The sequence below is a fragment of the Balaenoptera acutorostrata genome, chromosome 13 (assembly GCF_949987535.1).
Source record: "Balaenoptera acutorostrata chromosome 13, mBalAcu1.1, whole genome shotgun sequence".
NCBI lineage: Eukaryota > Metazoa > Chordata > Mammalia > Artiodactyla > Balaenopteridae > Balaenoptera > Balaenoptera acutorostrata.
In genome coordinates this window covers 64770066-64796288 of record NC_080076.1, presented here as the reverse complement: position 1 = coordinate 64796288, position 26223 = coordinate 64770066, and the positions used below count along the sequence as shown (strand labels likewise).

The window sequence follows — 26223 nt, the reverse complement described above, 5'->3', positions numbered from 1 at the left end:
GTGACCGGGGGTCTCCCCATGGCACCCAGCAACCTGACAGTGACAGGGATCTACACTCCAAAGTATTTGCAGGAAAAGAGCCTTCACTGTGATGCCAGACTGCCCAAATCTCAATGCTCTCACTTCCTAACTGTGCAGCCTCGCACAAAGAGCTTAAACCTGCAGGTGTCCTCATCTGTGAAATGGGGGTAATCAGAGCACTTGCCTCAGAGTTTGCTGTGAGGATGAAGTCAGTTAACTTGCATCTAGAAGAGCACTGGCACATGGAGGCACTCAGCAACTTTAGCTGTTATCTGACCAACTGAAAAGGAGTAGACCTCCTAGTGAATTCCAAATCTCCAATTCCAGGTAGAGCCTGAAGTGGCCCCATGGCCAAGGGTACCTTCCAGGGAATTAGAAGTGACACCCGTCCAGTTAGGAAAGGCGGACGTCTCACATGGCTCCCCTTTACCAACTGCTCTGAGTGGTAACACCTCAGCTTTGAATATCCAGCACCTTCTACAGTGTGACCACAAGGTATGTGTCCAGGTTAATCTCCCACTAGCTCCCCAAATGAACCTTGTTCTTTCATTGGACTAAAACTTAATCCTCTGCCTGCACATGCCCTGTCCTCTTCTACATTTGGGCCATCACCCTGGACTCCACCCTCTTACACTTTAAGTACTCCAACATGTCACAATCCCACATCCCTTCCAAATCCTACTGACTCATATAAATCACTTTCTTTAATGCCTCCTGTACCATTCAACCTTTATTATGAAGCTGAATCCTCATTACCCTTTGTAAATTCTGTAAATGCCTTCTCCCACTAGAATGAATGTGCGCCGACTACCTTTGTTTTTTTTACATATCCCGAAGTATTTAGCACAGTATCTTGCATATAGAAGATGCCCAATGTTCACTAAATGGGAGGGCCTGTCTCAATTCATTACCCCATCCTACCCCACGTACCTCTATAGTGATTGAAATCTCAAAGACCTGAATTCTTAATTCTGAGCTAGATCCAGACTTAAAGTGAGACCTCTTGCTTTGAAACTCGACAAGTCTACTGGTCTAAAACAAGTCCTTTAACAGAAGAAAGACCTTGCCTTAAATTAAAATACAATATACTTTATAAGCTCTTTATCCTTTGCATGTTAGGAAGCTCTAGGGGTTTGACAGGAAAGTGTCTATTGATAGGAGAGTGTCTTTGAAAATTAGATTATAAATTGTAATACACATTTATAACAACTATACCATCTGTGTGATTAGCTGATAGACACATGAAATGCTGTTCAAATGTCAAGTAGATATTTGTTGGTTCTAGATGTTAGTCTGCATACTAACTTTCTACCTTCTAAATAAATGTCATGATCATCCCCTAATTTATGTTTGGATTTTTTTTTTTAGCAATATGATATTTTAAGGAGATATAAATAAGCTTTACCAACCATCAAATAAACTACATTCTATTTTTATATGGCAACAGATTCATATCTTTAAAAATATATTTTATTAAATAATCTACTTGGAGAATAATTACAAAAGCTTTAAACAATAATTCCAAGTAGTGAAAGGCAGTTTCCTTTAAAAGAAAAAAAAAAAAAAAGACCAAACAGTCCATATTATGTTTTGCTGCTTTATACACAGGAATGATTTATTTTACAAACTAGTCAGTTGCAACATTAGCCTGTAAAAATCAAAAACATTTTTTATTATGTCTCAAAGGCAAAGTTAACTTTATAACAATATGCTTTCACATTAACCAGTATGACAAACCATAAGAAACTTAACGCCATAACAGTTCAAAATAAAATGTACAGAACAGGCACTTTGAAGTCAGCTATTGTGTGTAACTCTCACAGTTAATGTTGTGTGTACACATCTCATATTTCATCAAAGGTTATCAACCAATGAAGCAAATATTCCTTTGATGCAGAAGCACAAACACATTTAGGTTCCAAACACCATGTTCTGGTTGTAATACATGCAAGACAGACCCCAAATTAGAAAAATCTTCTGAAAGAAAATGAAGAAAAACAAAAAGCCAGGAATGAAAGCATTTACAAGCACTTGAATAAGGCCTTTAAGTGTTAAATCAGTGTTTTTTAAACCCCTTCATTCTCAGGTAAGGGATTAAGAGGCCGAGAGAGAGATCGTCTGCGAGGGTGAGGATACTGGAGGCTGGCAGTGTCAGCATCGCAAGAGTGCTCTATCAGAGGAGGAGGAGGAGGAGGAGGAGGAGGAAGGAGCTGGGCATAACTGGACCATCTCGATCCAGCCCGTGGGGAATCCAGAGGGGGAAAGAAATACCTGAAACAATGAAGACAGGAACAAAACACCAAAACAAAACAAAAACAACAGAAAAAAAAAAAAAAGAAAAAAACAGAAGAAAAAGAGAAAAGTAGTAAATACAAAGAGAACCAAAGAAGAAAAAACACATGCTAGAAAAAAAAGCTTTACTATATTCATGCCAAAACTAACGGAACATAATAGCAAAATCAAGACCCTTACTCAAATCAGGCTCACTTAAGCAAGTATAGAAACTTGAAAAAAATACAATCTGTTAAACTTAAAATGTTAAAAAAAATTATCAGTATGAATGTTACAAAAAAGACATTAATTTTATAATTTAAAACATTTTCTAGTCTGAGAAACATATTGATGCTCTCCTGTAATTTACAAATCAAATAAGCTTTTTCTTTAAGCAACACTTCACTTGTAGCAGCAGCACATTTTTTAGTGCATACATGATACTCAGTCAGGACCAATTCAGATAGACTTTCACATAGTATGGCCAGCTATTGCAACATACTTTTGAAGAAACACAATCTTTGAATGTACTTAGATGTTTTTCTGCAAAAAGATTAGTACAAAATTTTGATAAGTAAAAGGGCTCAAAAATATGTCCTATTGTTATTCTTCTGCCATTTTAAAACTTACCCGTAATACTTTAGCATTTTCTCAAAAAAAGATTTATAGCTTTGTCATCAGAGGATATGAACTAAATGAAGCAGCCAACAAAATTAAGAAAATCCTGGGACATGGAATGTGGAGGTTAACATGCATGCACAATTTTAGCAGAGTTTTATCTGCTTCTTATAGTATGTTTCTAAATTTTGACTTGAAACCTTAAGCCGTGAAATCACACCATAAAAATATACAAGCACATATTAGAAACATTTATCTCTTTAGTGAATATGAACTGAAAACTTACAAAGATGTTTTCATTTTACTTCTAAATTATAAATGAAGCAATACCAAATGTTGTTTGGCTACAAACTGTACAGTCAAGTTACTTTCACTACTACTTCTCTCACTCCTTCACTAATACTTTTTAAACATTACAAAGAAATAACAGAGTTGTACTGAATAATATCATGTATAAACCAATTCTACAAAAGGTAAACAAATTAGCACTCAAAACAATCTTTATGAAAAATATTCAATCTTCAAATTAAAATTATAAAAATTCATTTTAGCTTACTGTTTTAGAAAATAAAAGACATAAGTCTATATATAGTCTCCAGATGGAATAAAGTGATATTTTCCCTCCTCCCAACTAGCAATGAGGATGGAAACAATCCTTTAATTTTAAAACCCATGTTCGTTTCAGAAACATTTCAAAAAATTGTTTTGGTGACAATGTCTCAACAAAAAGCCTCTCCATTTATATTTCAGAAGTTTCAAATAATGTCAATAAACTGGCAAGCACACAAAAAAATGATATACACTGTATTTTTAAAGGCCTTTTGGACTGCGTTTAGTAGTAAGCAGGCTGTTGGTGTATCTTGGGAGAGGTCAAACGGCGCTGGGGAAGGGGAAAAGGAGCTTGCTTCCCATTCCTGTGTGCATGCAACAAGCAGCAAAACAGCAAAGTTACTCCAGTTAGCTGGTACTCAGCTGTGCTTTCTGTTAAAGGACATAATACAAATGGAGAAGGGAAAATGCATCACAGATCTAACACACATGGTTATTGGCACAATAAGAACACATCAAAACTTCAAAGCTCTTGACAAAAGAAAATATGCAGTACAGGCGGCAACCAAAAACTAGATTTTTTTAAAAAAATTAACACTAGTATCTTTGCTTCATGAAATAATCTTTATAATCTGATATCTTCTATGGTAACCTGAAATTGTTTTCATGCAAATACTTAAAATCAAAAAGCAGGACTCCTTTATAAAAATATAACAATATAAAAATAGTTGAGGAAATTTAAAATACAATTCTCTTCTTTCATTTAAGTTGACAACAGGACAACCACGTGACAGTTTGTTAAGGCTGTGCTTTCAAGTTTCCTAAATAGTATTCCAAATTATTCACAAAGGCATATTAAAATAACTTTACCTTACAAATTCACATTTGAAATTTGAATATGAAAACAAAAGGACAACTCTTTAGATAACATTAAACATTCTTTGAGAATCTTAAATATACTAAAAATTCTAAAAATCAAGAACTCAGAATTTACCATATCCTCTTACAATCTCCATGAAAATTTTAAGCACACATAAAAAAACATTTAATTTACTCACTTTTACAAAGCCTTAGTTCGTCTGTTTTATTTAAAATTTCAGTTTAACCTGACTCAAAGGCCACCCTACCAGCACTAGCAACACTAACGCTCATCTGGGACTACGATCCTCAGTACTGTCCCAAACTTCCTCTTCATCTCATTACTTCAAAGTTATATATGTTTCTGGAAGACCACTAAATTGCAGCATATAATTGAGTTTGTTTAACAGCCTCAGAACCTACCTGTAAATATTATGACCAAGTAATAAGCCAAATACAGAGCTACCAAAGTGCCTCCTTCTCTTCTAGTGCCACAATTACATGTGAATTTCTTGATTCAATCTTAAAATCCATGAAATAACACACCTTCAGTATAGCTACCAGAATGATTTAAAAAGAAGATAATTTCTAGTTTTCTCACAAAACAGCCTACCTGCCAGCAGAAGATCCATTTAATGAATTCTGAAGATTTGGGATATTTGAACCTAGGGAAGGATTTGAGTTTCCCTGCTGAGAGCTCCCATTGACAGGGCTCCCATTACCTTTCAGAATACCAGTACACTTCCAGTTGTCCATATAATTAGCTGAAAGGAAAATGGTCAAACTCATTAACATGACTAATACCTATGTTCCAGGGCACAAATCTACAATTAAAGAAATAAAAGAGACCTACAGGCTACATATCTCTCCGGTTAAATGGTAAAGACATTTTTTTTAAATGAAACACATATATCTCAATTTTAACAATTATTTTTTGAAGTTTTTAAAGAAATACTAATTTAAAAACAAAGCTCTCACCACCCATTTCCTTTCCTTACAAGATAAATATTAACAGAGACAATTCTCTAAGCTACCACATTATTACATTAAGTTAATATCAAAATAAAGTTCTGTCTTCATTATAATGAATTTCAGTTCTAATGTGTGGGTAACGGAGTCACCTTCTCAGTTAAGCAAGTACAAGTCATGTCCTCATGGATGTAGGTAACAGAACCTCTGGGGTTTGAGTGGCTTATCCAACTTGGCCTAATTGTTTGGATGCAAAACTGGTCACTGCGGACACTGAGCCCAGGAAATCCAAGTTAGGCAGGACAGGGCAGCAAAGACCCTGAGGAAAGGGACACCTGGGCTGGTTCTACCACAGCCTAAAGCTGACCATGGGAGACTCAGCCAAACTGCAGTTTGGGAACAGTTAACTCCTCAGGGGAAATGAACGAAGCTGTAACTTCGGATCCTAAAGATGGGACGCCACCGACTACAGTGGTACACAGAGCCAGTGGATAAACATCCGTGGAGAAGTGCAGACCACGCCACAGCACCCACAGTCAGTGTCCACCGTCCAGACCGCCTTCTCTGCTTGGCATTTGTAAGAAACTTTTAGAATCAGTGGCCTCAAGATTCTCTAACTTTTGGGAGCTGTAGAGAAGAAGTGGGGAAGATATGGGATTTTTCTTCTCTTAAGGGCTTGTTGGATAAAGCAATTGTTTATCAAGTAAGAGATGACTATATCCTGAGTTTGTAGAGAAGTCCCACAAGTTACACACATAGCAAATGGTATCTTTGGAGGTAGTGTATATTCTGTTACAATTAGTTTTACTTTGTTCCAGATGGAAACTTAAACAATTCAATCAAACAATTACTGCTTTGAACTAGGTAAAATGATAAAGATTCAACACAATATGAGACATTAATTTAAAAGTAACTGTAGAAAGATAATTTTTTTTCAAAATACTTCAGAGTTTACATTTCTAAGTGAAAATTCTAAAGTAGCATCATAAAGCAACAATTCCTCCAATGAAATCTTACCTTTCCACAACCTGACACAGCCATCATCTCCTGAAGATGCCAGCACTGTCCCTGTTATATTCCAACTCACTCGCCAGACCTGAGAATTATGATTATCAAACTGAGCCACTATATGGATTTCAAATTTTGTTGGCCCACCAGAGGAAGTAAGTTCTTTCCTGTTAATAAAAAAATTTTCCTGAGGAATTCTGAGTGTACACACACACACACACACACTCTCACTGTTCTAAATTAAAAAATACAAATGGTCTCACATACACACCATATCAATGTCATATCCATACCTGCCCCCCAACCTCCGTAGCTTACTGAGAGATGGGCCATGTCACTTTCATTTGACTCCCCAGTACCTCGCATGATCCTACCACATAAAAGATATTAAGTGACTAGAGACGATTTTATTCCCCCCAAAAGGTTGAGGAATAAAAGAGATGATAATGATTAATTTTAAAAGGAAAAAGTAGGAAGGGAAGAATAGGAGGAGAGAAGGAAGAAGGAAAAAAGAAAAGAAAAAGAACTGAAACTCACAATTCCAAAGTTAAAGCTAAATAGCTTATTCACAAGAATGTCTCAGTGCTAATTTAATTTTCCCTAAGTAGACTGAGACCTCTCATTCTTTCAAACATTTATAGAGTGCAATTATATTCAGAGGATCCAATTCATTTTAGTATCTGCCTAAATAAAACACAACTAAGAAAACATAAATCTCCTCTCTTTACTCAATTCCCTATTCCCAAAAGTCATATATTTGTAGATAAAATGTTCATTAAAGAATCCATTCTTCAGATCACTGTTGCCTCTATACTCTCCTCCACAAATTAAAATAAGCAAGAGGTAAGAGAACTTTCAAATTAGTAATTGTTTCAAAAACTCACCTCACAGGCTTTAATGTAAAAATTCTCACGTCTTTGGTTGCTATGGCGAGAATGTGGAAAGACCGTCCCAAGTTTGGAGCAAAGGCAATATCGTGGACAGGATCTGTGACTGTCAGGAGGGTTTCAGCTTTTGCATATTTCCTAAATGAAAAAACAATTTACATTAAAATTATCAGAAATGAAAAATTTAAAAATCCACATGTCTAGGTATCTCCATTTTCTCCATCTTGCTCACAATGAAGTAGTGTTTATCTCTGCGGTATATAATATGTCCAGCCCCAACCCCCAGAAACTGTGACTGTGACCTATCGGAAAAGGGCCTTTGCAGACACAATTAAGGATCTCAGGATGAGAGAGAAACAGACATTAGAGGAGAAGCCATGTGAAGACACAGGCAGAGACTGGAGTGATGCAGCTCAGCCACAGAACTCCTGGAGCCTCCAGAAGCTGGAAGAGACAAGGAAAGAGTCTGAAAGCAGCACAGCCCTGACAACACTTTGATTTCAGATTTCTGGCCTCCAGAACTCTGAAAAGAAACATCTGTTTTAAGCCAACAGTTTGTAGTAATTTGCTTTGACAGCCCTAGGAATGTAATATAACCTCCCAGGTTTCTTCCTTTAATTTTTTTAAGTTTAGCTTAAAACAGAGTAACTAAAACTTAATTAGAATGAGATCTTGATTTGTTAGCCATTAACATCTTTTTTAAGAAAAAGGGTACCTGAATTTCCTAAGATTTGAGTGTAAAGAAAAAAGTTAAGCTGACAACAGCAAGAATTGAGTTTTTTAAGTGATGATAAAGGAAGCTACACCAAAGTCTATTTTTCCACACCTCGGGAGTGTTAAACTACCATCTGATCCTGTTATTCTCCAACTGAGAAGTCTTTCAATGGCTTCACATTACCTTTAAGATAAAAATTAAACGTTGAACAGTAGGTCTTGCAGGTATAAGCCTTCCAGATTTCTCATCACACTCCTTTTTACCTATTATGTTCCAAGCACAATGAAAATACATTGGCTCTCTCTCATCACATGCAGTTTTCTCCATCTGGAATGTTTTGCCCTCTTTGTCTGGCTAACTTCTACTCATTCTATGGCTCTCCTTTTGAATGAACTTTCCTGGCCCCCTCCCCCTAGGCATAATCTCTTAACATCCTGATTCTCCCAGTTTATAAAATTCATCACCATTTATCACCTTTTTTTTTTTTTGTTTTCCCTTCATGATGGTACATACTGGGAGATCAATTACCTTTTTCCTCTACACCACTCAATTTTATATTACCAGAGCAGAGAACTTAGCGTATCATAGGAAATCAGTAAGTATGTGACAAATAATGCATAACTGAGTTAATGACTAAAGAAATAACATTTAAAAAAATTAAATGCAATTCAGAACAATAATTAAGCCAAAGCAGTACTGACCTGGTGTTTTCATTATATTCAAAAATCTGAACCTTGGCCATTGCGTTTGGGCTGCTGTCATCACTTCCTACAGCGATCATGGGGGAATGAGCACGAGAGCTAGAAAGGAAAAGATGTTTTACATAATTATAAAATTAATGCACATTTAGTTCAGAGAATTAGAAACGCATCCAGCAGCCATGCAACCCACCAGTCAGTGTGTCACTGCGGACTAGACCCCTGCCACGCCCGGCACCACACACCCAGGAGGGGTACCCCTGAGGTCTCAGCCTGGGGACTGAGGACACCGGGCTTTCACCTTGTTTTTAACCACATTTTCTTATGGCTGAGATAGAAAGTAGTCCTTTTCCCAAAACAAAAAGCTTCAAGCAGTCAACAGATTTTTTTTTTTTAAAGACACCTAAGAGGTGTTAGAATTTTTCTTTCTAAAAGATCTGGTCATTAACTATAGAATGAAAAGTAATTTTGTGGTGACCAAATTCATGGCAAAAAGATTTTTACGTGTACAAAGAGAACCCCACCCCGATGGAGGAGGAAAAGTAGAAAAAGACCACCCTCAGGAAGGCATGCCTGTCATTCTCTAGTCTCCAGACTCAATTGTGGTCAACTGCGTTTTGAAAAAGGCAAAAGATAAGCAATAAGAGAGTGAACTCTACTGAGGTGGACTCTAGGTTGAATCATTTTTTTTCATTTCTATGTCTAATTTCCTAGATATTGATTTCCTTTGCCTCCCCCATCCAGATTAAGTAATACCTCTATGAACATGACATAGAGGTATTGTTTAACCTTTGATCTTGATATTGTGATCTGCCAACTTCATAAAGCTGAAAACAAAATGCGATAATTAAAAAAAAAAAGGTTTAGGTGTTTATTACTAAAGCTTCTGATAACGACATCACCTAATATAAGGAAAAAACCAGGTGGGGACTTCCCTGGTGGTCAAGTGGTTAAGAATCCACCTTCCAATGCAGGGGACACAGGTTCAATCCCTGGTCGGGGAACTAAGATCCCACATGCCTCGGGGCAACTAAGCCCACGTGCTCTGGAGCCTGCGCGCCACAACTAGAGAGAAGCCCAAGTGCTGCAACTAAGACCCAACATGGCCACAAATAAATAAACATTTTTTTTAATTTAAAAAAAAAAAAGAAAAATACCAGGTAAACTACAAAGTACTATAGTAATAAAACAAAATTACAAGTTACTTATTATAATTCTTGGCTATTCAAAGGGATGTAAATTATAGTAATTTCTATAACTCACAAAATTTCTTTTTTCAATGTTCCACAAATGTATTTATTTGAGCAAGGGCAAGTACATTTACAGTAATATAATCTAAAATTACTGAAAATATAAATTTTTTAAATATTCTAAAAAATAAATTATAAAACATCCAGATAACAACCTGAATTGAGGATTATCTCATTTGTATATCCATAAATAAGATGATCACATTTAAACCATTTTCCAAATATGACTCATAATTAAACAGTGAGCAAAACCATCCAACTCTCTGACTGAATACAGGAGACTGATCACCTGCATCTCCTTCCTACGTCTCCATGGAAATGATGAAAAAATAACACTGTAACAGTGCAGAAATCAGAATGTGCCATCAGAAATCATGAAATCTGGAGGATTCTAGGAAGCAAAAGGAGATCAGACAGTGAAAATGCTAAGGGAAAAAGAGCTCAACAACTATCATTAAGGAGGAAATTCTAGAAGCTCCAACCTCTAATCAGTAAGCAAGTAAATAATGAATCAATCAACCAATAGTAATGAGTAATGGGGCAATCATGAATTGATTCATTTAATAATCTGCAATCAGAAGACCCCCATGGCTGGCAGCTGATTGTGCTCTAGGCTAAAGAAAGTCTGAGGAAGGATCCTAGTGAGATGATTAGAACTTATAAGAGGAGAGATATGAACTTGAAATAAAGTACCACTCCAAAGCCAGCAGGGAGAGGGACAAGAAAGAAGAAAATACATTAAAGTGCTCTATCCCCCAAGTCAAAACCTCCTGACTTTGGCAATTTGGGGGTAATGCCCACCTGCCAGCTCCCTCTTGGTCACCCTACAACGAAACCCTGCCAAACCACTCCACCTACTTAGTCAAAACTCAGCTAACCCCCTAAGTAAGAGAATGAGCTGTTAAGAAAACAGAGCATCTAACAGGAGAAAAATACCAACACCAGTTCTCTCTAGCAGCCATCACAGTCTCCTGTTCATAAAAACAAATACATGAGCAAAGACTAACACGCACTTGAGAAAAACAAGGAGTGTGACAGTTAAAGACCAAGGCATACAAACAGTTCTTTGAGGAAATAGATCTTTGAGAAAATATAAAACAGCCTACAGTCCACATCATATGCAGATTCTACATTTGTAAACTGACCTACTTGCTAAAATTTATTTGCAAAACCAAAAATCCAATACTTGGGGCACTCATGGGCCTTCCTGTTTCAGCTTCATGCTGAAAAACCAGTGTCTGTTTTGCACTCTATTTACCATCATGTTTTCTGCATTTTTGTTGTGTTGATGATTTCACTGTTTAAAATGGCCCCCAAGTGCAGTGCTGAAGTGCTGCCTTGTGTTCCTAAGTTTAGCAAGAAGGTCATGATGTGCCTTATGGAGAAAATACCTGTTAGATAAAAGCTGCATTCAGGTGTGAGTTAGTGTTGTTGGCTGAATTCAATGTTAATGAATATATACTAAATAAGGTGTCTTTAGACAGAAATACACATAAAACAAGGTTGAGTATTGATCAGTTAACAAAAATGTGATCAGAGGCTGGTGGCACCTAATCCTGTATTTCCCCTGGGAGGGGTGGTTCAGTATTAGCTAATTCAGTGTTCGTAGCAACTTGATAGAACACAACTACTGCAAAAAAGAAGACTAGACTGTAAATCAAAAAACATAAAATTTTTTAAAATTTTAATTAGGATCCTCAGAGAAATGTGTATCCATGTAACAAAAACTGACTGGCATAAAAAAGGAGTTATCAGAGAAAAAGAAAGACTTCTTAACAATTAAAAATGATTGCCACTCCCCCCAACCCCCAACATCACTGGATGGTATAAAATGTACACCTGAAGAACAAGCTGGAGATCTGGAAGACAGAGTAGTAAATCTCCAAACAATTTTAAAGAAATAGAGAGTAAATCCAAGAATAATCAAAGATGAATTCCAGAAGGACAGAATCGAGAAAACAGAAGGATAAATTATCAAAGAATCCTAAAATATCCCCAATCTGAGACAAGAACCTTCACCTTAAAAGGGACCACTAAGCATCAAGCAGGATGAATTCAAAAAAGACCAACATCTAATAGTGTATGTCTGGATTTACTTCAAAATAATCCAGTTTTTTTTGTTTTGTTTTGTTTTGTTTGTGAAGGTGGGGAGGCATATACAGATTAAACAAGAGTAGCTTTGAATTATTCTAGCTGGGTGATGGATATGTGAGGCTCTGCCTATTATACTTTTAGTATATTTGAAATCTTCCCTAACAGAAAAATGTTTTAAAAGAAAAAATACCTGGAAACATCCTGGTATATAAATTTTAGAATTCTACTACCTTAAACTATACAAAGCAATTCCAGGAGTTTTAATGACCCAAGTGTGAAAGGCAAAACCAAAAACCTTTCAGAATACACTTAACAACATCAAGGTGGGGAAGAATTTCTCAAATAAGAAAACAAAAAGCACTATAACAAATATAGAAAGACTGTTAAGTGTGGCTATATTAAAATTCAGAACTTTCTGCAGACTATCAAAAGTCATGATAGTGTCAAAATGACAAACCACAAACTCGGAGAATATACTTGCAACTCAAAGTAGTAAGACAAAATCCTAAAATCTTCCAGAAAGACTAGGCTACCTACAAAAGATCCAGTATCAAACTGACCTCAGACATCTCACCACCTAAAGTTGAAAAGATTTAAGAACAGTACTTTGAAATTCTTACATTTGGAACTTGGCCGAAGTTCTAAAACTAGCCAAACTACAATTAAGCATGGAGAAAAATTAAGATATTTTTGGGTATGCTAGAATTCAGAAAGTTTGCCATCCATCCCATATAGGAAAAAAAGTTACTTTAAGAGGTATGCGACCAAAATGAAAACAAAAAATCCAAAGGCAACTCGTGATATGAAAATTGTGACAGCCAAATATAACCCAGAAGTAAAGGAATCAGTAAAGAGAAAAGAGCACCCATCAGGAGTTAATGCCATATTACTCTTGTGTGAACAACAGTTTTCATGAAATAGTTTACATTTGTGTCTGTAATGAATATTTACATAATCTAGTCTTATGAATTTGGTTGCTACTTAGTATTTAGAATCAACTTGTAGTCAAAAGACAAAGTACTTATATGTGTACTTAACACATATAACAACATCATTAAATGTTTACAAAACGTAAATACAAACATTGTAAATCTTGTCACTGTATAAGCAATATAACAAAATATTAGGAAATGGGAGGGTGAATGTGTGGTAGAAGCAAAAAAAAGCTAATTTCCCCTTTTTTTAAAAGAGAAGTGAGGGGCTTCCCTGGTGGTGCAGTGGTTGAGAATCTGCCTGCCAATGCAGGGCACACGGGTTTGAGCCCTGGTCTGGGAGGATCCCACATGCCGCGGAGCAACTGGGCCCGTGGGCCACAATTACTGAGCTTGCACGTCTGGAGCCTGTGCTCTGCAACAAGAGAGGCCGTGATAGTGAGAGGCCTGCGCACCGCGATGAAAAGTGGCTCCCGCTTGCCACAACTAGAGAAAGCCCTCGCACAGAAACGAAGACCCAACACAGCCATAAATAAATTAATTAATTAATTAATTTTAAAAAAAAAGAGGTGAGTCAATATAGTCTAAAAATTGATAAATCACTAGAGAAATAAATATTTGAAATTAAGATAATTACGAATATAACTAAACAACTATTAACACTTCCACAAATAAAATATCTTGTCATACCTTGACAAGTGGAAAGCTTTGTAAATGTGCTAAAGTCATCTTTCACAGAATGAGTATAAATACTGTCTAAAGATAACACAGCAAGAACCAAAGGTATAAATAACTCATTTAAAAATAAAATAGTGACTACCAGAATTAAAATCTAAAAACAAAACTACTAACAGCATTTGTTTTTAGGGGGTAAGGGAACTTTTACCTCTCATTTTGTACTCTTCTAGATTATTTGAATTTTTTTATCAGGTGACTCATTACTCTTTTAATTTTAAAAACAGTTTAATAAAAATCAACTATGATACAGTCTTAGAATCACACTCTACACAGCAGTTAAAGGAGTTAGGAAGGACTAGTTACACTAACACATGGGAAAATGCCCATGATGTATCTGTAAGTGAAAAAGGCAAATTGCATGAAAGGAAAATGTTATGTCTAAACGTGTGTGTGTTTTGTGTCCACTTGTACATGAGAGCATATACCTGTATTTGCATACATTTGTGTGTTTATAAACACACAAATTAAATATTTGTTATTAAATATTTATTTGTATATGCATGGAAAAAGTCCAGAAGGTGCACCAGAATATTTACAGTGGTTGGCTTCTTCTGTGGAGTAGAAATAGGGGTATAAGACACATGACAGGGTAGAGAAGAGAGAATTTTTATTATACATAATATACATTTTTAAAAATAATGAACAAGACTACTTACGAAAAGCATATTCAAAAAAATAAACCATCTGATGCTAAGTGTAATAATTACTAGGCTTATATCACCAGAGGACTGCTGTGTAAGCATACCTTGAAGGGTTCCAAGAAATACAACTACAGCTTAGCTTGCATGAGATCTCATGTTGCAGAGACCACTGGCTGAGATTCATGACGTCCGGTGCCTCATAGATTCTGACTATACCATCCGCTGAACAGGTTGCTAACATAAGACCCATATGCTTAGGAGCAAATTTCACGTCGGTAACGGATGTTCTGCTGTCCACTAGCGTTGTCCTCTTGACCTGAAAAAAAGTTAACAATTTAAATTAAATACAGGGACTTCCCTGGTGGCGCAGTGGATAAGAACCCGCCTGCCAATGCAGGGGATACGGGTTCGATCCCTAGTCTGGGAAGATCCCACATGCTGTGGAGCAACTAAGCCTGCACACCACAAGGAAGAGTAGCCCTGCTCACCACAACTAGGGACAGCCCTCGCACAGCAACAAAGACCCAACACAGCCAAAAATTTTAAAAAATTAAATTAAATCTTAAAATAAATAAATTAATTAAATACCAAAAAAAAAGGATGGCAGAGTGGAAAGAACACAGGCTCTGAAATCACACAGAACTCCTCTGCCACTTACTAGGTATATAACCTTGAATAAGGTATTCAAAACCTGTGTGGGTCTCAATTTCCTCTAAAGCACTTAGCAAAATACCACATACACAGCTAGCAATCAGTAACAAACCAGTGACCTATAATCAATTACTCCCTCTATGGCAGAAGAAAGAAGGCCTTACGAAATCTAACTTTATTAAATTAGGTAAGTACTCTCTTCTTAAGCAGATAGGTCAGTAAACCAGAAAGTGTTAGAATTTTCATATGGGCAGTTTTGTCATACAAAGCAGGCCGCAAGCCGCAAAGTAAAAGAATTCAGATTCTTTAACAACAGAATGGAGGGTGTGAAACTTCTTCCATCAAGTGTAAGTGTTAGTCCTACTCAGACCTCTACCATCCACTTTTAAAAGAGACCAAGTGAATGGTACGAGGCTGGCATTCCGGTAATTAGAGAATCCCAGCATAGCATGTACCAGTTACTGTCTGGCACCTAGATGAGATGATTTTTGACTGAAAATGTCAACAAAATTTAGAAATCAAGAGTTTACTGTCTATGGTGGGCTTCCCTGGTGGCGCAGTGGTTGAGAATCTGCCTGCCAATGCAGGGGACACGGGTTCGAGCCCTGGTCTGGGAAGATCCCACATGCCGCGGAGCAACTAGGCCCCTGAGCCACAATTACTGAGCCTGCGCGTCTGGAGCCTGTGAGCCACAATCACTGAGCCTGCGCGTCTGGAGCCTGTGCTCCGCAACAAGAGAGGCCTGCGCACCGCGATGAAGAGTGGCCCCCACTTGCCGCAACTAGAGAAAGCCCTCGCACAGAAACGAAGACCCAACACAGCCATAAATAAATAAATAAATAAGTAAATAATTTTTTAAAAAAGAGTTTACTGTCTATGGTTACTAAAATACATCTTAAGGTGTCTGAATATCAAAAGAATATCAAACTTCAAAGATAGCATAGCATCTTTGCAAACTTTTGTCTAAAAACACCACTGAATAATAACACAAATGTTGAAATATTAAATGCATTAATGACAGTGGATTTAACTAAAGACAAATAATTAAGTTCGAAGAAAAATCCTTTCTATGCCACCACTCCTAAACCCAACCTATACTATGCTAACTGATCGATCTCAGACTGACTGCTAGAAAAATCCTTTCTATTCAAGAAATGTCTCTGCTCCCCTGCCCTTAAGCAACTGTTTGCCTGAGGAAGGCCCCGGTGCAAAGGCAATGAGGCCAACCCCTTCCATCATTCAAAAACAAAAAAAAATGTCAAACAATATGAATAGTATGCAAGCTACAAACCTACAGTAATTAAAACAGTGTGTTATGGCCTAAGAATAGACAGACACCAATGGAATAGAGTCCAGAAATAAACTCTCCATATATGGTCACTTGATTTTCAACAAGAATGTCAAGACCATTCAATGGGGAAAAGACAATCTTTTCAATAAAAGGTGTTAGGAAAACTGGATATTGACACGTAAAAGAATGAAGTTAGATACTTGCCTTATACCATGAACAAACATTAACTCAATATGAATCAAAGACCTAAACATGAGAACTAAAACTACAACACTCTTAAAAGAAAACTTAGGGGAAAAGTCTCCATGACAGTGAATCTGTCTATGATTTATGATACCAAAAACACAAGGAAACAAAAGAAAAAAATAAACCGGACTTCATGAAAATTTTGTGCACCTAAGGACACTATCAAGAGAGTGAAAAGGCAAATCACAGAATGGGAGGAAATATTTGGAAATCATGTATCTCTTAAGGAATTAATATCCAGAATACATAAAGAACCCCTACCTACAACTCAACAACAAAAAAATGGGCAAAGGACTTGAAGAGACATTTCCCTAAAGAAGTAAAAGGTTCTGGTAACAATTCCAATTCCGGTGGGAGTAGGGGGTAGAGGCTGTTCCCCACCCCAGCAGACAATTCTGACACCAGCAGGGTGTCCAAGGAGAATTCAACTCAATTTTGACACTAACTACCCGGAGATAGCATCAGATTCCACGAGTTCAGAGTTCAGTCCCACAAGACACTCTTCTTCAGATGCCAGTCGAAAACCCAGGTTGTTACCTGTGCTTCTGACTGACTGGTGTAACTCAGGGACAGTCACATGGAAGAGACGCACAAGCTGGGGACAGGTCCCCAAGGCTGGGGACAGGTGTGGAGCTTCCACGCCCCCTCCAGGCACCACTCTCCCCAAATCTCCAGGTGTTCACCAGCCCAGAAGCCTCCGAACCCTGTCCTCTAGGGCAGGGGTCCCCAACCCCTGGGCCACGGACCAGTACTGGTCCGTGGCCTGTTAGGAACCGGGGCACACAGCAGGAGGTGAGCAGCAGGCAAGCGAGTGAAGCTTCGTCTGTATTTACAACTGCTCTCCATTGCTCACATTACCACCTGAGCTCTGCCTCCTGTCAGCATTATGCTGAGTTGTATAATTATTTCATTATTTTATTATTACAATGTAATAGTAATAGAAATAAAGTGCACAATAAATGTTATGCGCTTGAATCATCCCGAAACCATCCCCCTTTGCCCTCCCCGTGGAAAAACTGTCTTCCACACGGGTCCCTGGTGCCAAAAGGGTTGAGGACAGCTGCTTTAGGGGTTTTATGGAGACATCATTACACAGGCGTGAATGACTACCTCATTGGCTATTGGTGACTACATCAATCCCCAGCCCCTCTCTCCTCCCCGGAGGTCAGGGAGGGTGGGACTGAAAATCTTAGCACCCCGAAGTGTTCTTGGAAAGACCACTGCTCCTCGGGTGCTCATGTCCCCCACCCACCAACCCACCGCTAACAAATGTCTCACCCAATGGCTCTGTCCACGCAGTTTATCATTTGATTCTCCTACTATTTCTTCCCAGACAGCAGCTGTTCGGTCAAAAGAACAGGAAGCCAAAACCTGTCCAAATTCAGGATGGGCCCATGTCACACGCCACACAGATCCACTATGTGTCTGAGGAATTAAAAAAGCAAAAAATGAAAAAAGCTGAGTTGAGTCACTTGAACAAACAGAATACAGATATTTTTACTTCAACAAAAGGAGAAAGCTATTCAATTTAACATTTAAAAAGTTAAATTCTAGGGAATTCCCTGGTGGTCCGGTGGTTAGGACTCCACGCTTCCACTTCAGGGGGCATGGGTTTGATCCCTGGCCCGGGAACTAAGATCCCGCATGTTGTGCAGCACAGCCAAAAAACAGTTCAATTCTAGCACTTTTAACGTTTAGAAGATACTCTATATTTAGGATTGCAGCCCTTCTAGAGTCAAATTCTTCTAACATTTTACTAATAAAGAAAAATCCAGCTGGATAAAGTTGACCTCTTTCAGTGCTAATAATAGTTGGAGACTTGGTTCAGAGTTTAGCCTAACAAAGCTTTTAAACAGAGATTCTATCAGTCTACTGTTTTGTGTTTTTTTTACTTGCAAATTTCCTCTATAGGAAACATCCACCTGATAAATAAGAGTAATGAAAATTATATGCTTCAAAAGCCTGACAGTATAAGAAACCATAGCAACAAAATGCTTAAATGATTCTGATGTCTGGCTAGACAATGGACTATTCTAGGAAAAGAGGCAATGAGAACAAATATAGAGAAGTCCAAATCCTTGTATTCTGAGGAAATAATTTAAAGCTCAATAGCATTATCTTTATAGATGAAAAATGTCAAATTAGTTCAAATTACTATAATCCAACTCTTTTTTGTTGACAAAAAAAAAAAAAAAAGGCATTGGGCTTCCCTGGTGGCGCAGTGGTTGAGAGTCTGCCTGCCAGTGCAGGGGACACGGGTTCGAGCCCTGGTCTGGGAGGATCCCACATGCCGCGGAGCAACTGAGCCTGTGAGCCACAACTACTGAGCCTGCGCGTCTGGAGCCTGTGCTCCGCAACAAGAGAGGCCGCAATAGTGAGAGGCCTGCGCACCGCAATGAAGAGTGGCCCCCGCTAGTCGCAACTAGAGAAAGCCCTTGCACAGAAACGAAGACCCAACACAACCAAAAATAAATATGAATAAATAAATAAATTAAAAAAAAAAAAAGAAGATAAATGAATGGCAAATACGCACATGAAAACACTATCAACATAATTAATCATTAAGGGCATACAAATTGAAACCCAGTGAGACACCACTTCACACCCACTAAGATGGCTATAATCAAAAAGACAGACTGGAACCCTCATACATTGCTGGTGGAATATAAAATGGTACAGGCACTCTGGAAAAGAGTCTGGCAGTTTTCAAGAAAGTTAAAACATACACAGGGCTTCCCTGTTGGCACAGTGGTTGAGAATCTGCCTAATGCAGGAGACACGGGTTTGAGACCTGGTCTAGGAAGATCCCACATGCCGCAGAGCAGCTAGGCCCGTGAGCCACAGTTACTGAGCCTGCGCATCTGGAGCCTGTGCTCCGCAACAAGAGAGGCCGCGATAGTGAGAGGCCCGCGCACCGCGATGAAGAATGGCCCCCACTTGCCACAACTAGAGAAAGCCCTCGCACAGAAACGAAAACCCAACACAGCCATAAATTAATTAATTAATTAATTAATTAATTTAAAAAACATACACAGCCCAGCAATTCTATTCCTACATATCTAAGATAATAGAAAATGTTTGTCTACACAAAGACTTGTATGGCATGTTCATAACAGCATTATTCATAAGTGCCAAAAACTAAAAACAATCAAATTGTCCATCAAATAGTGAATGAATAAATAAATAAAATGTGGCTTTATCTATACAAGGGAATACTACTCAGCATTACAAAGGATCGAACCACTGACACATGCCACAACATGGATGAACCTCAAAAACAAGCTAAGGAAAGTAGGCAGAAACAAAGAACTACATATTGTAGAATTCCATTTATATGAAATGTCTAGAAAAAGTAAAACTATACAAACAGTTCAGTGGTTGCTTGGGGCTTAAGAGGGAACGAGGACTGACCCCAAAAGGCACAAGGGAAACCTCAGGATTGATGGAAGTGTTCTAAAACTAGATTGTGGTTATGGTTGCATAACTGTGTAAATTTACTAACACTCGTTGAACTGTACATTTAAAATTGATGATTCTCAAGATACATAAAAATCTACCTGAGTAAAGTTATTTTTCTAAAATGCAAGAAATAAAATTATGTACAAAACATCACAACTATTAAAAAATATATAAAGGAAAAAGGTAAGAAATACTGAGATGCAAAAAATAATTAGGTTAGAATGATACAGAATTTCAAATTTTCTTATTCTTAAATTTTCTGAAGTGTATTTGTTACTTTAATAGTGAAAAAAATGTAAGTAAAAGATATAAATTTTACAATTCTCTCAAAGCTGAACAGCAAGTCACTAATGCTACCAAATAGTAAATGTTTCAATTCTTTCAAATCACTGTAAAAATAAATACTAACCTTCCAGCTAGCAGTGCAATGCCAATCCCCACTTTCACTTTTATCCCAGACCTGTAAGAAAAAAGATATTTTATACCAAGAATTCCTACAAATTAATATGAAAAACATTAACATTAGTTAGTACGAGGGCAAAGGAGGGGAACATAAATTCACAAAAGAATACAACCAGTAAGTAAACATTCACTCATTCAACAAAATATTTATTGAGAAACTTGGATACGTCAGGCACTGTACTAAGCACTGGGGTCAAGGAACCTGTGCTCTACTAGTTAATGGAGACAATATCAGTTACAGTCAAGTCTGGTTACTTATAGCCATTATGTCCTAGTTATGTCCTAGAATGCCACTGTAAGCAGTGAATTGGCGAATACCAAACCACTCCTCCTGGGGAAAATATTGACAGGTGAGATTCACAGGAGCCTCTCGTCACAATATATTTGTCAACCAATCGATACATAACCTTGTTTTATGTGTGTATGCTTAAAAACACCTTATTTGGTATACATTATTGATTCAATAACACTGAACTCACTGCCAACAGCAGCATAACTCACATCTGAATGAAGCTTCCCTAACACACACTTTCTCCATAGGGCACATCACAGCCTTCTTGTTTGTGGGAACTCTATGCAGCACTGCACTTGGGGACCACTTCAGACAGTGGAAATCACCAAAAAATGAACAAAAATGTGAAAAATGTGACACTAAATAGACAATGAGAAGGATGCTTGTTTACATTATGAAAGCCTGAATCATAAGGCAGAGTGTCACCCGTCCAACCTCAGCTGGGAATGCACATCCGACAACTCTAATTTTTTTGCCACCCAGCTCATGTCAACAAACAACCATTGATTTTGGGGTTACAAATAAATTTTAAAGAATAAGCAAATTCACAAATACAAAATTTGCAAATAATGAGGATCAACTGTATATATAACCAACAAAAACAAAACACTGAACATTACTACCAACAAAAAATACAGATTACAATAACATGACACTTTAACCTGTCTTAAAAAAATGTAATGATAAACAGTATGGTGGCTCCTCAAAAAACTTCAAATAAAAATAGAATTGCCATGTGATCCAGCAATTCCACTTCTGGGTCTGCACCCCAAAGAGTTTAAAGCAGGGCCCCAAGGAGATATTTGTTCACCCACATTTATACCAGCATTATTCACAACTAAAATGTAGAAGAAACCCAACTTCACTGACAGATGAGTGATAAGTAAAATGCGGTATATGCAATATATATTTTTAGCCCTTTAAAAAAGTTTTTAAGTTTAAACATTCCCTTTTTCAGGAAGGAAATTATGACCTATGCTACATGTATGAACTTCAAAACATTATCCTAAGTGAAATCAGCCAGTCACAAAAAAAGACAAATCCTGTAAGATCCCACTTATATGAGGCTGCTAGAATAGCCAAATTCAGAGACAGAAAGTACAAGGGTGGCTGCCAGGGGCGGGGGCCGGAGGGACCGGCTAGTTATGTTTAACGGGGACAGTGCGAAATGAGAAGGTTCTGGAGATGGATGCAAAGATATGAACACACTTAATACCACTGAGCTGTACGCTTAAAAACGGTTAAGGTGGTAAATTTTATTACGTGTACCTTACCACAATGAAAAATAATTAAAGAAAAAAAAACTGCGATGATAATGCCCGACACGGACAATTATCACACTGATACTCTTCACCGGCAGTTGTAACATAGTACAACCTGCAAAAAGGTAATTTGCTTATTACTCTCAAAAGCTTTTAAAATATTCACTAATTTCTCTACTGGAATGAGCCTATGGAAATCATCCAGAAAACATAAAAAGCTGTATTAATGAAGATTTTCACTGCAACACCACGACAGACAAAAGCTCCGTACTAGACGACCCACTAGGTCCTAGTGACTTGGAGGCTGAGCTCTACGCGGATAAGGAAACCCACTCGGTTAACGGACGCTAATTATTGCAACACTCCCACGGCGCGGCGGGCGAGAAAACCTGGGCCTCGCAACACTTGCAGCCCGGGAAGTGGATTCCGACCCGCCTGCGAGGACGTCGCGTACGGAGCAGACCGGCAGCGCGGCGCCCCTGCGGCACGTCTGTGAGGAGCGGGCGGACGGCGGGGAGGGGTCCCTCTGGATGGAGGGGCCGAGGTGCTCGGGGGCCGGCTCACCCCACCCACTGTGCCGGCGCCCCCGCGACCCGGGCCCCAACCTGACCAACGAGGAGCGGTGCCATGGCGCCTTGGGCCCAGCCGGGCGGCCCTGCAGAGTCTGCCGGACCCGCGCGCCCGGCCTCCCTCGCGGCAGGAGCGCGCACGCCGCCGTGACGCACGCACGCCCCCGCAGCCGCGTGGAGGCGGCGGAGGCGGCCCAGGCGGCGTTGACTCCACAATAGCGAGGAGGAGGGTGTCAGCCAATCGGCCTGGGCTCCGGACCTCGTGCCCGCAGCGCGCCTCAAGTCGAGAGGAATCCACTCTCCACGCGCCCCTCCGCTCGGACAGCGGGCCGCGCACGCTCCCGCCCCCCTCCGGGCTCGGCCCCGCGCGCACCTTGACGCTCTGGTCACTGGAGCAGGTGGCCATCCGCCGTCCGTGGAAGTCGAAAGACACATCGTGGATGAGATCTTTGTGGTCCGCCGCGATGCTGCGCGCCACGAACATGGCTGCGCCAGCCCCTCCCTCCTCCAACAGGACAGCGCGGCGGCGCACGGACCGCAGCCCACCCAGACCCGGCTCCGGGGCGCGCACGGCTGTGCTTCCCGCGGGCCGCTCGCGCGCCCCGGGCTGCGCCGCGCCGCGCCCCGCCCCCAGGCCCGTCATACCCTGCGGGACCCCGCCCCCGCCCCGTCATACCCCGCGCGACCGTGGCTACTGGACTTTTCGGGGCGCTGGCCAGTCTCTTGGATGCGGCGCTGCCTGTTTCCTGAGAAGAGTTAGAGAACTCTCTGTCGAAGTGTGGAAATTGGGGAGAATGCGAAGGTTAAGACTGTCGTCTGCGGGCCTCGGCCCTGAGTCAGTCTCGTCCGTGTTTGGGCGTGTGTCCCTGGGAGACGGGCCGGGCCGGGCCAGGCGGGAGTGGGCGCGGAGAGTGGGCGGTGCGGACGGGGCGTGTGTCCGGGGCTGTGCCGGGCGGCCGGAGCGCAGGCTCCCAGACGTAGCGGGTGGGCCCGACCGTTTCCCGCCCCCCACACCAACCCCGGGAGGTGCGGAAATGGCTTAGCCTTGCTGGACGTTCCTTCACTTGCCTTCCCCCCCGCTCCCCCCACTAAAAACGGTAAGATTTTATTGGTACTTTTAGAGGCAAACCCCCAAACCCGTGAGCTGCAGGTATGATAACTAAGAACTGTAACTGCTCTGAGGTCAAAGACACTCATTTCCAGAGAAAGTATTCACTATGTGTGAAGGTTTGATAGATTTATAAAAGCTCCAAACCTTAAAAAACTTTGTATAAGTGAAGTTTAGAGACAGTAAACACAGCGGTTGTTGCCAGAGATTATCCGGGTGAGCGGTTGAATAGGAGGGATTTTTTTTAAAGAGACTTCATTTTTTTTAGAGCAATTTTAAGTTCATAGCAAAAGTTGATCAGAAAATACATAGAGGTCTCATATAGGCAACTACCCTCCCCACTCTCAGTATTAGCAGCGCAGTCGTACATTTGTTACATAGCATATTAACTATCACCCGAAGTCCATAGTTTACCTTGGGGTTTGCTCTCAGTGTTGTACATTCCGTGGGTTTTGACAAATGCATAGGGAGATGTATTCACCGTGGTAGGGTTGTACAGAATGGGTTCACTGCTCTAAAAATCCTCTGTGCTCCACCTAGTCATCCTCCCCTACCCCCATCCCTCAATCTTGGGCAACCACTGATCTTTTCACTGTCTCCATAGTTGTGCCTTTTCCAGAATGTCCTATAGTTGGAATCATACAGTATGTAACGTTTTCACATTGGTGACTTTCACTTAGTAATATGCGTTTAAAGTTTTTCCACGTCTTTTCATGGCTTGATAGCTCATTTCTTTTTCACACTGATTAATGTTCCATTGTCTGGATGTATCACAGTTTACCCATTTAACCCCTGAAGGACCCATTGGTTGCTTCCAAGTTTTGGCAATTAAGAATAAAGCTGATACAAACACCCATATGCAGGTTTTTGTGTGGAGATAAATTTTCAACTCCTTTGGGTAAATACCAAGGACCATGATAGCTTCCTCATATGGCAAGTATATGTTTAGTTTTGTAAAAAACCTCCAAACTGTCTTCCATAGTGGCTGAATCATTTTACATTCCCACCAGCAATGAATGAGAGTTCCTCACCAGCATTTGGTGTTACCAGTGTTCCAGATTTTGGCCATTCTAAGAGACATGTAGTGGTACCTCATAGTTGTTTGTTTTAATTTTCATCTCCTTCATGTCATGATATAGAACACCTTTTTATATGCTTATTTGCCATCTGTATATCTTCTTTGGTATCTGTTAAGGTCTTTGGCACATTTTTCAATCAGGTTGTTTTATTTTCTTACTATTGCATTTTAAGAGTTCTTTGTATATTTTGGATAACAGTCCTTTATCAGAAGTTTTTTGTTGTTGTTTTTCGCAAATATTTTCTCCCAGTCTGTGATGTGTCTTCTCCTCTTGACCATTTCTTTTTTTAAAACTTTTTTTTTTAATTAATTTATTTATTTTTGGCTGTGTTGGGTCTTCGTTTCTGTGCGAGGGCTTTCTCTAGTTGCGGCAAGCGGGGGCCACTCTTCATCGCGGTGCGCGGGCCTCTCACTATCACGGCCTCTCTTGTTGCGGAGCACAGGCTCCAGACGCGCAGGCTCAGTAGTTGTGGCTCACGGGCCCAGTTGCTCCGCGGCATGTGGGATCTTCCCAGACCAGGGCTCGAACCCGTGTCCCCTGCATTGGCAGGCAGACTCTCAACCACTGCGCCACCAGGGAAGCCCGACCATTTCTTAAAATTACATAATTATTACATAATTATTAGGCTGTTTATTGTAAGAAATGTCTTACAGTACAGATACCTATAAAGTAAAAAGTTAACGTCCCCATTCACCCCACAATCTAATCTCCCTGCCTAAAGAATATGATTGTTGCTGGGTATGCCTCCACACATTTTCTATGGGTTTATAGAATACAAAGCATACATGTGTACCTAGTATCAGAACGTTTGTGTGGGTTTTTTAAAGTAAATTTGCTATACGAGCTTTTGCTTTTTAAAAAATGTCTCGTATGTCTTAGATACCTTTCCACATGGGTCTAGTTCATTCTTTCACTCTTTTTAACGTATGCATTCCCGAATACGGACAAATTGTGGTTTATTAACCATTCTCCTGCTAATGTACTAACCTGTAAAGATCACCATAGGCATGCTTTATTTCTTTATTCATATAGGTTTTATTATATGTGCGTTTTTATAGTTCTAAAGGTTTTCTTCATACAATTTTACATGTATTAGGTTTATTAAAACTTTTAATAGTTTTTTATACTATTGTGAAGGGCTGTTTTTCTATATTGTTTGTAAGAAAGCTATGTTTGTATATTTATTTTGTGTCTGTTCCCTTACTGGACTCAATTCATTTAACTTCTACGTTGACTCTCTTGGGTTAAAAATCATACCAGCTGCTAATAATGAGTTACAGATGTTTTCTGTCAGTCAGCATTCGATCACAAAAACAGTATCCACTGCAAGTATTTGAAACAGGGAATTTAACACAGGAAATTATAATTAATTAATTATTATTATTATAAATATGTTGGAAGCAAAAATTAAGAGCAAAAAGGGAACATGTGAGGTTACCCAGAGATTCATAACTGCAGGAAACAGTCCCCCTACCAGGGCAGGAAGAGTGAAAGGGAAAATAGGGCCTGCCATTACTGACCCTCAGGCTGCTGGTGCTGGAATGTTCACCACCAA

General features: G+C 39.4%; 1 protein-coding gene across 3 annotated transcripts; it reads right to left on the bottom strand.

Moving 5' to 3' along the window:
• Nucleotides 1–1604: 1604 nt before the first annotated feature.
• SEH1L (SEH1 like nucleoporin) lies at nt 1605–23111 on the bottom strand. 3 transcript variants are annotated; one of them, XM_057527144.1, is made up of 9 exons: nt 22855–23111; nt 20306–20356; nt 17716–17862; nt 14354–14565; nt 8598–8696; nt 7179–7319; nt 6304–6461; nt 4931–5081; nt 1605–2292 (listed from the first exon to the last, which is right to left on the bottom strand). In XM_057527144.1, the coding sequence occupies exons 1-9, from the start codon at nt 22963–22965 to the stop codon at nt 2088–2090; spliced, it is 1275 nt and encodes a 424-aa protein (XP_057383127.1). In that variant the 5' UTR covers nt 22966–23111; the 3' UTR covers nt 1605–2087. The 3 variants fall into 3 exon arrangements, with proteins under 3 accessions (XP_057383127.1, XP_057383129.1, XP_057383128.1); XM_057527146.1 differs by lacking the exon at nt 22855–23111 and adding an exon at nt 22246–22606; XM_057527145.1 differs by having other exon boundaries at nt 2149–3891; nt 22855–23110.
• Nucleotides 23112–26223: the final 3112 nt, after the last annotated feature.